Here is a 14,239-nt window from a genome sequence, read left to right as displayed (position 1 = left end):
AAACCTGTCTGAATAGGCGGATAAAAAATCTCAACTTCCAGGGTCAGTCCAGTCAATAATCAAGATAATAAATGTGAGGCTGGATGAACACAGCAGGCCCAGCAGCATCTCAGGAGCACAAAAGCTGACGTTTCGGGCCTAGACCCTTCATCAGAGAGGGGGATGGGGAGAGGGAACTGGAATAAATAGGGAGAGAGGGGGAGGCGGACCGAAGACGGAGAGAAAAGAAGATAGGTGGAGAGGAGAGTATAGGTGGGGAGGTAGGGAGGGGATAGGTCAGTCCAGGGAAGACGGACAGGTCAAGGAGGTGGGATGAGGTTAGTAGGTAGCTGGGGGTGCGGCTTGGGGTGGGAGGAGGGGATGGGTGAGAGGAAGAACAGGTTAGGGAGGCAGAGACAGGTTGGACTGGTTTTGGGATGCAGTGGGTGGAGGGGAAGAGCTGGGCTGGTTGTGTGGTGCAGTGGGGGGAGGGGACGAACTGGGCTGGTTTTGGGATGCGGTGGGGGAAGGGGAGATTTTGAAGCTGGTGAAGTCCACATTGATACCATTGGGCTGCAGGGTTCCCAGGCGGAATATGAGTTGCTGTTCCTGCAACCTTCGGGTGGCATCATTGTGGCACTGCAGGAGGCCCATGATGGACATGTCATCTAGAGAATGGGAGGGGGAGTTGAAATGGTTTGCGACTGGGAGGTGCAGTTGTTTATTGCGAACCGAGCGGAGGTGTTCTGCAAAGTGGTCCCCAAGCCTCCGCTTGGTTTCCCCAATGTAGAGGAAGCCACACCGGGTACAATGGATACAATATACCACATTGGCAGATGTGCAGGTGAACCTCTGCTTAATATGGAATGTCATCTTGGGGCCTGGGATGGGGGTGAGGGAGGAGGTGTGGGGGCAAGTGTAGCATTTCCTGCAGTTGCAGGGGAAGGTGCCGGGTGTGGTGGGGTTGGAGGGCAGTGTGGAGCGAACAAGGGAGTCACGGAGAGAGTGGTCTCTCCGGAAAGCAGACAAGGGTGGGGATGGAAAAATGTCTTGGGTGGTGGGGTCGGATTGTAGATGGCGGAAGTGCCGGAGGATGATGCGTTGTATCCGGAGGTTGGTGGGGTGGTGTGTGAGAACAAGGGGGATCCTCTTTGGGCGGTTGTGGCAGGGGCGGGGTGTGAGGGATGTGTTGCGGGAAATGCGGGAGACGCTGTCGAGGGCGTTCTCGACCACTGTGGGGGGAAAGTTGTGGTCCTTGAAGAACTTGGACATCTGGGATGTGCGGGAGTGGAATGTCTTATCGTGGGAGCAGATGCGGCGGAGGCGGAGGAATTGGGAATAGGGGATGGAATTTTTGCAGGAGTGTGGGTGGGAGGAGGTGTATTCTAGGTAGCTGTGAGAGTCGGTGGGCTTGAAATGGACATCAGTTACAAGCTGGTTGCCTGAGATGGAGACTGAGAGATCCAGGAGGGTGAGGGATGTGCTGGAGATGGCCCAGGTGAACTGAAGGTTGGGGTGGAAGGTGTTGGTGAAGTGGGTGAACTGTTCGAGCTCCTCTGGGGAGCAAGAGGCGGCGCCGATACAGTCATCAATGTGACCGCTGCTGCAGTCACCGCCTCCACTTCCAATTACAACACCTCACACACCACCCTCACCGCTGCTGCTGCTGCCCACCCCGTCCTCCCACAGCCGACGGAACCCCGCCCACGGCCGTTGCCAACGGAACCCCACCCACGGCCGACGACCTCATCGTTCCGCCCACAATCTCCACAGCCAGCAATCCCACAGTAGACAGCCACACGGAGCCCTGCCGCATTTTCACCTTCCCCCCAGGCCTAGCACTGACTGAGGATGAACGGTCAGTCCTAAGCAAGGGGCCCACCTTTGTCCCCCTCCACCCACACATCAACGAATACCAGTCACATTTGGGCATAGAGCAGTTTTTCCGCCGCCTTCGTCTCCACGCTTACTTCTTCAACCGGGAACTTAACCCTCCCTCCACTGATCCCTTCGCCCGCTTCCAACACAAGTCCTCCTCCTGGACACCAACCCCAGGCCTCCTACCCTCCGTCGACCTCTTCATCTCCAACTGCTGTCGAGACATTAACCGCCTCAACCTCTCCACCCCTCTCACCCACTCCAACCTCTCCCCTGCAGAACGGGCAGCCCTCCACTCCCTCCGCTCCAATCCCAACCTCACCATCAAACCCGCAGGCAAGGGTGGCGCAGTGGTAGTATGGTACACTGACCTCTATATCGCCGAAGCCAAGCGCCAACTCTCCGACACCACCTCCTACTGCCCCCTCGATCATGACCCCACACCCGAGCACCAAACCATCATCTCCAACACCATTCATGACCTCATCAATCTGGCCCGGATCAGATTTGTCCTCGGCTGCTTTGGGAAGCGAGAAATGCAATTGCTTCGCCACTTGCGAAGATCTTTGCATCCTCGCTCTCCACTGGAGTCGTACCTGAGGACTGGAGAGAGGCAAATGTAATTCCTCTCTTCAAGAAAGGAAATAGGGAAATCCCCGGCAATTATAGACCAGTAAGTCTCACGTCTGTCGTCTGCAAGGTGTTAGAAAGGATTCTGAGGGATAAGATTTATGACCATCTGGAAGAGCATGGCTTGATCAAATACAGTCAACACGGCTTTGTGAGGGGTAGGTCATGCCTCACAAACCTTATCGAGTTTTTTGAGGATGTGACTAGAAAAGTTGATGAGGGTCGAGCTGTGGATGTGGTGTATATGGACTTCAGTAAGGCATTTGATAAGGTTCCCCATGGTAGGCTCATTCAGAAGGTCAGGAGGAATGGGATACAGGGGAACTTAGCTGCTTGGATACAGAATTGGCTGGCCAACAGAAGACAGCGAGTGGTAGTAGAAGGAAAATATTCTGCCTGGAAGTCAGTGGTGAGTGGGGTTCCACAGGGCTCTGTCCTTGGGCCTCTACTGTTTGTAATTTTTATTAATGACTTGGATGAGGGGATTGAAGGATGGGTCAGCAAGTTTGCAGACGACACAAAGGTCGGAGGTGTCGTTGACAGTGTAGAGGGCTGTTGTAGGCTGCAGCAGGACATTGACAGGATGCAGAGATGGTCTGAGAGGTGGCAGATGGAGTTCAACCTGGATAAATGCGAGGTGATGCATTTTGGAAGGTCGAATTTGAAAGCTGAGTACAGGATTAAGGATAGGATTCTTGGCAGCGTGGAGGAACAGAGGGATCTTGGTGTGCAGATACATAGATCCCTTAAAATGGCCACCCAAGTGGACAGGGTTGTTAAGAAAGCATATGGTGTTTTGGCTTTCATTAACAGGGGGATTGAGTTTAAGAGTCGTGAGATCTTGTTGCAGCTCTATAAAACTTTGGTTAGACCGCACTTGGAATACTGCGTCCAGTTCTGGGCGCCCTATTATAGGAAAGATGTGGATGCTTTGGAGAGGGTTCAGAGGAGGTTTACCAGGATGCTGCCTGGACTGGAGGGCTTATCTTATGAAGAGAGGTTGACTGAGCTCGGTCTCTTTTCATTGGAGAAAAGGAGGAGGAGAGGGGACCTAATTGAGGTATACAAGATAATGAGAGGCATAGATAGAGTTGATAGCCAGAGACTATTTCCCAGGGCAGAAATGGCTAGCATGAGGGGTCATAGTTTTAAGCTGGTTGGTGGAAAGTATAGAGGGGATGTCAGAGGCAGGTTCTTTACGCAGAGAGTTGTGAGAGCATGGAATGCGTTGCCAGCAGCAGTTGTGGAAGCAAGGTCATTGGGGTCATTTGAGAGACTGCTGGACATGTATATGGTCACAGAAATTTGAGGGTGCATACATGAGGATCAATGGTCGGCACAACATTGTGGGCTGAGGGGCCTGTTCTGTGCTGTACTGTTCTATGTTCTATGTTCTATCACCTCAGGGAACCTCCCACCCACAGCCTCCCACCTCATTGTTCCCCAACCCCGCACGGCCCATTTCTATCTCCTTCCCAAAATCCACAAACCTGCCTGCCCTGGTCGACCCATCGTCTCAGCCTGCTCCTGCCCCACCGAACTCATCTCCACCTATCTGGACTCCATTTTCTCCCCTTTGGTCCAGGAACTCCCTACCTACATCCGTGACACCACCCACGCCCTCCACCTCCTCCAGGTCTTCCAATTCACTGGCCCCCAACACCTCATTTTCACCATGGACGTCCAGTCCCTATACACCTGTATTCCGCATGCAGATGGCCTCAAGGCCCTCCGCTTCTTACTGTCCTGCAGGCCCGACCAGTCCCCCTCCACCAACACCCTCATCCGCCTAGCCGAACTCGTCCTCACCCTCAACAACTTCTCTTTCGATTCTTCCCACTTCCTACAGACAAAGGGGGTGGCCATGGGCACCCGCATGGGCCCCAGATATGCCTGCCTCTTTGTAGGTTACGTGGAACAGTCCCTCTTCCGCACCTATACAGGCCCCAAACCCCACCTCTTCCTCCGTTACATTGATGACTGTATTGGCGCCGCCTCTTGCTCCCCAGAGGAGCTCGAACAGTTCATCCACTTCACCAACACCTTCCACCCCAACCTTCAGTTCACCTGGGCCATCTCCAGCACATCCCTCACCTTCCTGGACCTCTCAGTCTCCATCTCAGGTAACCAGCTTGTAACTGATGTCCATTTCAAGCCCACCAACTCCCACAGCTACCTAGAATACACCTCCTCCCACCCACCCAACTGCAAAAATTCCATCCCCTATTCCCAATTCCTCCACCTCCGCCGCATCTGCTCCCACGATGAGGCATTCTACTCCCGCACATCCCAGATGTCCATTCTTCTAGGACCGCAACTTTCCCCCCACAGTGGTCGAGAACACCCTTGACAGCGTCTCCCGCATTTCCCGCAACACGTCCCTCACACCCCGCCCCCGCCACAACCGCCCAAAGAGGATCCCCCTCGTTCTCACACACCACCCCACCAACCTCCGGATACAATGCATCATCCTCCGACACTTTCGCCATCTACAATCCGACCCCACCACCCAAGACATTTTTCCATCCCCACCCCTGTCTGCCTTCCGGAGAGACCACTCTCTCCGTGACTCCCTTGTTCGCTCCACACTGCCCTCCAACCCACCACACCCTGCAACCACAGGAAATGCTACACTTGCCCCCACACCTCCTCCCTCACCCCTATCCCAGGCCCCAAGATGACTTTCCACATTAAGCAGAGGTTCACCTGCACATCTGCCAATGTGGTATATTGTATCCATTGTACCCAGTGTGGCATCCTCTACATTGGGGGAACCAAGCGGAGGCTTGGGGACCGCATTGCAGAACACCTCCGCTCGGTTCGCAATAAACAACTGCACCTCCCAGTCGCAAACCATTTCCACTCCCCCTCCCATTCTTTAGATGACATGTCCATCATGGGCCTCCTGCAGTGCCACAGTGATGCCACCCGAAGGTTGCAGGAACAGCAACTCATATTCCGCTTGGGAACCCTGCAGCCCAATGGTATCAATGTGGACTTCACCAGCTTCAAAATCTCCCCTTCCCCCACCGCATCCCAAAACCAGCCCAGTTCGTCCCCTCCCCCCACTGTACCACACAACCAGCCCAGCTCTTCCCCTCCACCCACCGCATCCCAAAACCAGTCCAACCTGTCTCTGCCTCCCTAACCTGTTCTTCCTCTCACCCATCCCTTCCTCCCACCCCAAGCCGCACCTCCATCTCCTACCTACCAACCTCATCCCACCTCCTTGACCTGTCCATCTTCCCTGAACTGATCTATCCCCTCCCTACCTCCCCACCTATACTCTCCTCTCCACCTATCTTCTTTACTCTCCATCTTCAGTCCGCCTCCCCCTCTCTCCCTATTTATTCCAGAACCCTCACCCCATCCCCCTCTCTGATGAAGGGTCTAGGCCCGAAACGTCAGCTTTTGTGCTCCTGAGATGCTGCTTGGCCTGCTGTGTTCATCCAGCCTCACATTTTATTATCTTGGATTCTCCAGCATCTGCAGTTCCCATTATCACTCCAGTCAATAATCACTTCAGTTTAGGTAGTGCAAATTCCCACTCATCCTGAATTCCTGACCAACCTTAGCTGTGCCAATGTGATGCCAAAACTGGACTGGATGACCAGATCCATGCCACTCACTGAATGATTCTTAAAACTACAAAGAACTGCAGATGCTGCAAATCTAAATAAAACCAGGAAACACCGGAAATATTCAACACGGCAGACTGCATTTGTCGAGCATGAGAGTTAGAGAGATAACGTTAATGTTTCAGACAGCAGGTCCTAGACAAAACTGGAATATCAGAGCTTATAAGGCAGAGGAACAGAAGTAAGCCATTCAGCCCATCAAGTCTGCTCTGCCATTCGATGACATCAAGGTTGATCTGATAATCCTCAACTTCACTTTCCTATCTTTTCCCCTTTACCGTTGATTCTCTTACTGATTAGAAATCTGGCCATCTCAGCCTTGAACACCCAATCACCTAGCATCAACAGCCTCTATGGCAAAGAATTCCACAGATTCACTATCTTCAGAGAAGAGAAATTCCTCCTCGTCTCTGCATTAACTGGAAGACACGCCCATTGCTGCTCTGAGATGAGCTTTCTACCCCTAGACTCTTCCACAAGAGGAATCAACCTCTCTGCATCTCTCCTGTCAAACCCTCTAAGAATCTTATGTTTCAATAAGTTGCCTGTCATTCTTCTGAACTCCAGTAAGAACAGGCCCAATCCTTGTCAACCTCTGCCCATAAGGCGGTCTCTCCATGTCCAGAACCAACCTAATGAACCCTTTCTGGACTGCTCCCAAAGCCACTACATCTTCTGTTAGATAAGGGGATCAAAACTGTTCACCGTTCTGAAGGAAAGTCATGCTAGATTCAAAATATTGACTTGCTTTTGTTTTTGCCAGATGCTGCCAGCCTTGCTGAGTTTCTCCAGCATTCTCTGTGTTTCTTTCACATTTCCAGTACGTGCAGTATTTTGTGTTTAGTTGAGTGCCATCCTCACCATTTGCCTTCCTATTCATTTTTGGTGTTAGGACATTCATATGTCTCATCTAATTCATTAGTCTATATTGTAAATAATTGTGGCCCCAGAACTGATCCCTGTGACACTCCACTAGGTTCATGCTGCCATCTTGAAATGGTCCCTTTATTCCAACTCTGTCTCCCATTAGTTCCCCAATGCTCTCTCCATGCTAATATACTACCCCAACCACTATAGGCTTTTATCCAAAAGTAGCCTAACGTGTGGTAATTTATAAAACATCTTTGGAAATACAGATAGATTACAACCACTGCTTCCTCTTTATCTAGGGATAGCAGGAACTGTCGATGCTGGAGTCTGAGATAACAAGGTGTGGAGCTGGATGAACACAGCAGGCCAGGCAGCATCAGAGGAGCAGGAAGGCTGACGTTTCGGGTCGGGACCCTTCTTCAAAAAATTATTGTATTGATTTTCCATCCCTCTTTTGCCCCTTGATATTTAGAAAAGTATTAGCATCTTCCACAGTCACTGTTTCAAAAAATCGCAATTACATTAGTCAGGTAGGATCTCCCTCTAATAAATTCATGCTGACCACCCCCTGATCAATCCATGCCATTCCAGGTATTGACTAATCTTGTCCCTCAGAAATTTTTCCAATAATTTCCCTATCAGTGACATCAGACTAACCGGTCTGTAATTCTCTGGCCTTTTTCTGCCACCCTTCTTGAACGAAGGAACGGCATTAGCTATCCTCCAGACATGTGTCACTTCAGCTGTGGCCACTGAAGTACTAAATATCTCCTGCAGGGCACCAGCAATTTCCTTCCTTCCTGCCCATTGTAGCCTGGGATACATTCATCAGGCCCTTAGGATTTATGCCCCTTTTTATGCCCATGAAAACATCTAATACCCTCCTCCTTATTAATCTTCATAAGTTCTGGAACCTCACCATCACAACAGGAATCCCCGGCTACAATGTCTTTCTCCTTTGAATACGACGAGAAATTTTCATATAAGAACTCACGCACATCCTGTGGCTCCATGCATAGATTACCCCTTTGGTCTCTAATATGTCTAACTTGCCCTGGTAATCCTCTTACTTTTAATTTACTTATAAAATCACTTGCAGTTTTCCATAATCCTCTCTTCCAAAGGTATTTTGTGACTCCTTTGTCCTCATAATTTTTTCTTAAGCAGAATCCATCTCCCCACACTCTATACTTCTGAAGGGACTGCCCTGTTTTCAATGTACTGTACCTTCCTTCTTGTTCTTTAGCAATCTCTCAATATCCCTTCACTTTCAGGGCTCCTTGGACCTGCTACCCTTGCCCTTCCTTCATACAGGAACAAGCTGGCCCTGAACTCTCACTATATTATAGTACTTTTAAAAGACTCCTACTTTCCAAATGTAGACTTTCCTGCAAGTAGCCAGTTTCCGTTTAATGCATTTGATTGATACTTCAAATGAGTGTGTTGTCTGATCAGGAAAGAATGGACAGGATAGGGGCTTGTTTCCACTGGAATTTAGAACAGTTGGGGGCATCTACTACAGTGTGTATTGACAAGGTGGATGTGGAAAATAATTTTCCTGTTGTGGGCGAGCTTAGAACTGGCAGACCCTGATTTAAAACTAAGGGTCACCCTTTAGGACAGAAATGAGAAAATAATTTTCTCTCAGGAGGTTAACTGATTTTGAAGATCACTACCTAAAAAGATGGTGAAGATGAGATTACTGAATATTTTTCAGGTGCAAGTGGATTGGTTCCCTTCTCTAATAAGGATCGAAGGTTATTGTGGGCAGATGGTGAAGTGAGTTGATGATTACTATTGAATATTTAGACTTAATTAGCCTTAAAATAAACAAATGTAGCCCCAAGCACTTTTTAAAGCATGATGGGATTTGTAGCAAATTCTATGTAAATATAAATAGAATACAAATTGTAAAACTTAAGAATATTTATGCCCTGAAACAACAGTCCAGGGTGATATGGGAATGGAGAGGAAACATTGTTCGCTTTGGGGTAATAACAAACATCCCAGAAAGAACAAAAATATGAAAGGAACATCTGCAGAGTATGCATAGTTCTGACCATTGATTAGAATGAATCTTACATAAGTGCAGAAAATCAATGACACATGAACTGCAAAAACATTGTATTGAAATGAGCGAATTAAGATTATAAATTGTTATGCTGACATTGTATCAGAGAGGGCTCTGGACAGACTTTAACCAATTGTATCTCTGAGAAAATGCTGATAAAATAAAGTCTGTACTTAGTGAAGATAACAAAGTGTGAAGCTGGATGAACACAGCAGGCCAAGCAGCATCTCAGGAGCAAAAGGGTTGACATTTCGGGCCTAGACCCTTCATCAGAGAGGGGATGGGGTGAGGGAACTGGAATAAATAGGGAGAGAGGGGGAGGCGGACCGAAGATGGAGAGAAAAGAAGATAGGTGGAGAGAGTATAGGTGGGGAGGTAGGGAGGGGATAGGTCAGTCCAGGGAAGACAGACAAGTCAAGGAGGTGGGATGAGGTTAGTAGGTAGGAAATGGAGGTGCGACTTGAGGTGGGAGGGATGCAGGAGGGTGGGTGGGAGGAGGTTAGGGTTACCTGACCCTAACCCTAACCCTATTACACCCACCCTCCTGCAAAAATTCCATCCCCTATTCCCAATTCCTCTGCCTCCGCCGCATCTGCTCCCAGGATGAGGCATTCCACTCCCGCACATCCCAGATGTCCAAGTTCTTCAAGGACCACAACTTCCCCCCCACAGTGGTCGAGAACGCCCTTGACGGCGTCTCCCGCAACACATCCCTCACACCCCGCCCCTGCCACAACCACCCAAAGAGAATCCCTCTCGTTCTCACACACCACCCCACCAACCTCCGGATACAACGCATCATCCTCCGACACTTCCGCCATCTACAATCCGACCCCACCACCCAAGACATTTTTCCATCCCCACCCCTGTCTGCTTTCCGGAGAGACCACTCTCTCCGTGACTCCCTTGTTCGCTCCACACTGCCCTTCAACCCCACCACACCCGGCACCTTCCCCTGCAACCGCAGGAAATGCTACACTTTTCCCCACACCTCCTCCCTCACCCCTATCCCAGGCCCCAAGATGACTTTCCACATTAAGCAGATGTTCACCTGCACATCTGCCAATGTGGTATACTGTATCCATTGTACCCGGTGTGGCTTCCTCTACATTGGGGAAAACAAGCGGAGGCCTGGGGACCGCTTTGCAGAACACCTCCGTTCGGTTCGCAATAAACAACTGCACCTCCCAGTCACGAACCATTTCAACTCCCCCCTCCCATTCCTTAGACAACATGTCCATCATGGGCCTCCTGCAGTGCCACAATGATGCCACCCGAAGGTTGCAGGAACAGCAACTCATATTCCGCTTGGGAACCCTGCAGCCCAATGGTATCAATGTGGATTTCACCAGCTTCAAAATCTCCCCTCCCCCCACCGCATCCCAAAACCAGCCCAGTTCGTCCCCTCCCCCCACTGCATCACACAACCAGCCCAGCTCATCCCTTCCCCCCAGTGCATCCCAAAACCAGCCCAGCCTGTCTCTGCTTCCCTATCCTGTTCTTCCTCTCACCCATCCCTTCCTCCCACCTCAAGCCGCACCTCCATTTCTACCTACTAACCTCATCCCACCTCCTTGACCTGTCCGTCTTCCCTGGACTGACCTATCCCCACCCTACCTCCCCACCTATACGCTCCTCTCCACCTATCTTCTTTTCTCTCCATCTTCGGTCCGCCTCCCCCTCTCTCCCTATTTATTCCAGAACCCACTCCCCATCTCCGTCTCTGATGAAAGGTCTAGTCCCGAAACGTCAGCTTTTGTGCTCCTAAGATGCTGCTTGGCCTGCTGTGTTCATCCAGCTCCACACTTTGTTATCTTGGATTCTCCAGCATCTGCAGTTCCCATTATCTCTGTACTTAGTGAACCCAGGATTCAAAGTATCTGTTAAATCTCTGAAACAATCAGAATGTAGAATCTAAAACACAAACAGATGTTACTGCACATCAGAGCAGTCTCTCAGAGCCAAATCTGCTTCTAATTTATATGTTCACATGTTGCACTCTCCAATAAATGAGCTCAACTTCACTGGGCATTTCCAGTTCAGATGCAAGGTACTTGCATTTGAGTAGCATCCCAGTGCCTACAACAGAAGCTGCCATGTGATCCTAGGCATGGGTCGTGAACAGAATCCACAATCTCTACCAAGATCTTTCAATCACAAACCCATCTCAATTCCTAGAATAATTGTCTCAGAGTACAGAAAGATATATGGAACTAAGAAAATGTAGGAGTTTCAGAACCTGCAGCATTTAAATATTCCACATGCCAATCACTGATGTTACCCAGTGGTTTGTACTTGCGAACAAAAGCCATGCGTCGGTCAGCAAATACAGTTCACAGGAAATCAACTGGCTTTTATCAGGCAGCACTCCTACATGAAAGGCAGATTTTTCAGAAATGGAAATTCACAGAAATGCAAATTAGGTGAGCACACGGTGCCTAGGAAAGGGAAAACTTGGAAAGAGGCAGCTGCTCCTGTGCAGAATCACTGTCAAAGGCACCACGCAAACAAGGTCAAGTGTTAAAAATGTTAGTGCTCAAGGAATTAGACCCAACCTTTAAAAAGTAGAGAATGTAGAAAAATAGTTTAGTAGTTTTGATCACCTAGTTGTCATGTGCAATTAAATTAATGAAGTTGGGTAGTGTCACGGTACATCCTGAGTACACACACATTCTCGAGAAACAGATTTACGATCAACACTGGAGGCTCATTAATAAAATTACAAAAAAAATCCCATCTGCTTATACAAATCACTAACTCTTGTATTTTTAGATTCTTATCATAAAACATTCCAAGTGTATAAAGTACGATTTCCATGGTGTTGAGAGTGAAATATTACAGACAGTTCCTGTAATATCTAAGGACAGACATTTACCTAAATAAATATTAACACAGAAAATTTATTCCAAAAATACATCATTTAAAGTGTTGATTATAAAACACTGTTTAACAATAAACACCTGACAAAGTCAACATTTCAGAAAAAGCAACATACTGCAGATTCAATAAAAAACAAAATACTGGAGAAACTCAGCAGATCTGGCTGCACCTGTGGAGAGATGGAGTTTATGTCGTAGGTCAATTATCTTCACTCAGAACTACCTCACCCTTTATTTCCCACAGGTGATGCCAGGACACCTGTGTATTTCCAGCATTTTCTGTCTTCACTTCAAACAAAGTACATGGGTCACAGTAGTATCCCTTTACTGCAGAGGTTTTATGTTCACATTCCAGACAGACTGTACTGTTGCACACTCAGCTGTAACAAACTCAGTGACATAACGGTCCTGCCTGCAGCTCAACTAATAGTTACACATGGTACAGACCTACATTTCAACCTGCCTTCTGTAAGCAGAACGAAATCCCAGAGTCTTTGGCACAATGGTACTGGACGAATGTGCTGAAACATATTAAAATATTTCACCTCCCACCAAATTTCTAATGTTGGTCGTACAGAGCTACAGCAATTGGGAATGGAGACGGGGCCAGCAGTAAATAGAGAGGGCTTAAAATTATAACTTCATTAGAGGCACTTTCATAATTATTCATGTGTTTGGCTGAAGCAATATATAACAAACCTTAACTCACCTCCTGAACCTTGAACCTGTTCCCAATGCTTTGGGAACTCAATGAATGACCCAGCACATGAGGAAGCCAATCATTCCATCATACCTGTGCTGAAATTATTCAAACTCACTTGACAATTCTCAATATGGTTTCTTAATTCCCGGGATCTGTAATACTATCGATGGCAAATCATAACTACCGCTAGGTCAATAACAAAACTGAAATAATGCAATGGAACAGCTAAAATAAAGTTGCTTTGTAGTAAATGGCAAATGCAATGATGCAGGACTTGATGTGTAACAATTCAGTAATACTGTCCAGATACTGCAGAATAGAAATTATCAGAGATTGGAGAAGAAGCTGACCAGACTGATTAGTAACTAAGCAGCAAAGATTCTTCAAGAGAAGCTGCTGGGAGTGAGGTCCTAATGGTGATATGATAGCAACATGTGACCTCCCCACCTACACTCTCTCCCCCTATCTTCTTTACTCTCCATCTTCGGTCCGCCTCCCCCTCTCTCTCTATTTATTCCAGTTCCCTCCCCCCATCCCCCTCTCTGATGAAGGGTCTAGGCCCGAAACGTCAGCTTTTGTGCTCCTGAGATGCTGCTTGGCCTGCTGTGTTCATCCAGCCTCACATTTTATTATCTTGGAATCTCCAGCATCTGCAGTTCCCATTATCTCTGACTTAGTGACATATTGGGTTTTGTGATGTTCAATATCACAGTTGTTTATCCTTGACAATGGTCACCATGTTAAAATTTACAAATGCTACTTTTTAAAATTTACATAAAATTATTAATTGTAGATTTTCTGAGCAATCGGTTGAGTGAAGTTTTTCTCTTCCTCAGACCTGAGTCCAGCTACTAAGCTTGCAAGGACCTGCACTTATTGCAGGCATTATTCCCAGTCTCCTTGAAGACCTGCACTTGGACAGTGCATTGGTGCATTCCGAAAGTATACAGCATGATCTGCTGCACCTGACATTGCACATCTTCCCACCTGGAGAAACTCTCTGGAACTGAAAAGACACAAATATCTATCAGATTCTATCAGAAAGATACATGGCAGCATTTTCAGAATCTCAAACAGTGAGAGGAAGACATTGGTTTCGAAGTGAAGGATCACACTCTCTGACAGAGGGTAGCTCAATCTCTCCTGAAGCCAGCACCAAGTTTTCTACTGACTTCAAACTTCCAAAAGCAGCAACTCAATAAACCACTGTTTCAAAGTGCTACCAACTCACGAACTGTCCAAACTGTGTCATCACTTTGTCCCATCAGCTTCATACTGTCTCTCTTTAACACACAGTTGCCCTCCCTCTCTCGCTATCCCTACCCCTCCCATAATCCTTGTATAAGTTTCTGTTCACTATTCTCCCCTGTCTCTCTCTCTCTCTCTCCCCTCCCCTTTCTCTCCTTCCCCCAATTTATTCTCTCTTCCTCTTTCCCTCTCTGTCCTGCTCTCTCTGCCACACTCCCCTTGGTCTTACTCTCTCCTTTTCATGCTCTATCTTTCTCTCCCCCTTGCTTTCTGCCATGCTCCCCCTCTCTCACTCTCTGCCACACTCATGCTCCTTTCTAGTGACAGAAATTCTACAGATTAA

General features: G+C 48.2%; 1 protein-coding gene across 3 annotated transcripts in view; it reads right to left on the bottom strand.

The window, feature by feature from the left end:
- Positions 1-11,804: 11,804 nt before the first annotated feature.
- The window catches only part of slc30a4 (solute carrier family 30 member 4), a 34,064-nt gene continuing 31,629 nt past the window's right edge, over positions 11,805-14,239 (bottom strand). For all 3 annotated transcript variants that reach the window (XM_059639222.1, XM_059639221.1, XM_059639223.1), the window contains one exon: positions 11,805-13,654. In XM_059639222.1, the coding sequence (XP_059495205.1) occupies positions 13,500-13,654 (155 nt within the window). In that variant the 3' untranslated portion in view covers positions 11,805-13,499. The remainder of the gene's footprint in view (positions 13,655-14,239) is intronic.

This window comes from Stegostoma tigrinum, chromosome 33 (genome assembly GCF_030684315.1).
Source record: "Stegostoma tigrinum isolate sSteTig4 chromosome 33, sSteTig4.hap1, whole genome shotgun sequence".
NCBI classification, from domain to species: domain Eukaryota; kingdom Metazoa; phylum Chordata; class Chondrichthyes; order Orectolobiformes; family Stegostomatidae; genus Stegostoma; species Stegostoma tigrinum.
The sequence above is the reverse complement of the archived record's forward strand: the minus strand, read 5'-3'. Positions and strand labels throughout refer to the sequence as shown.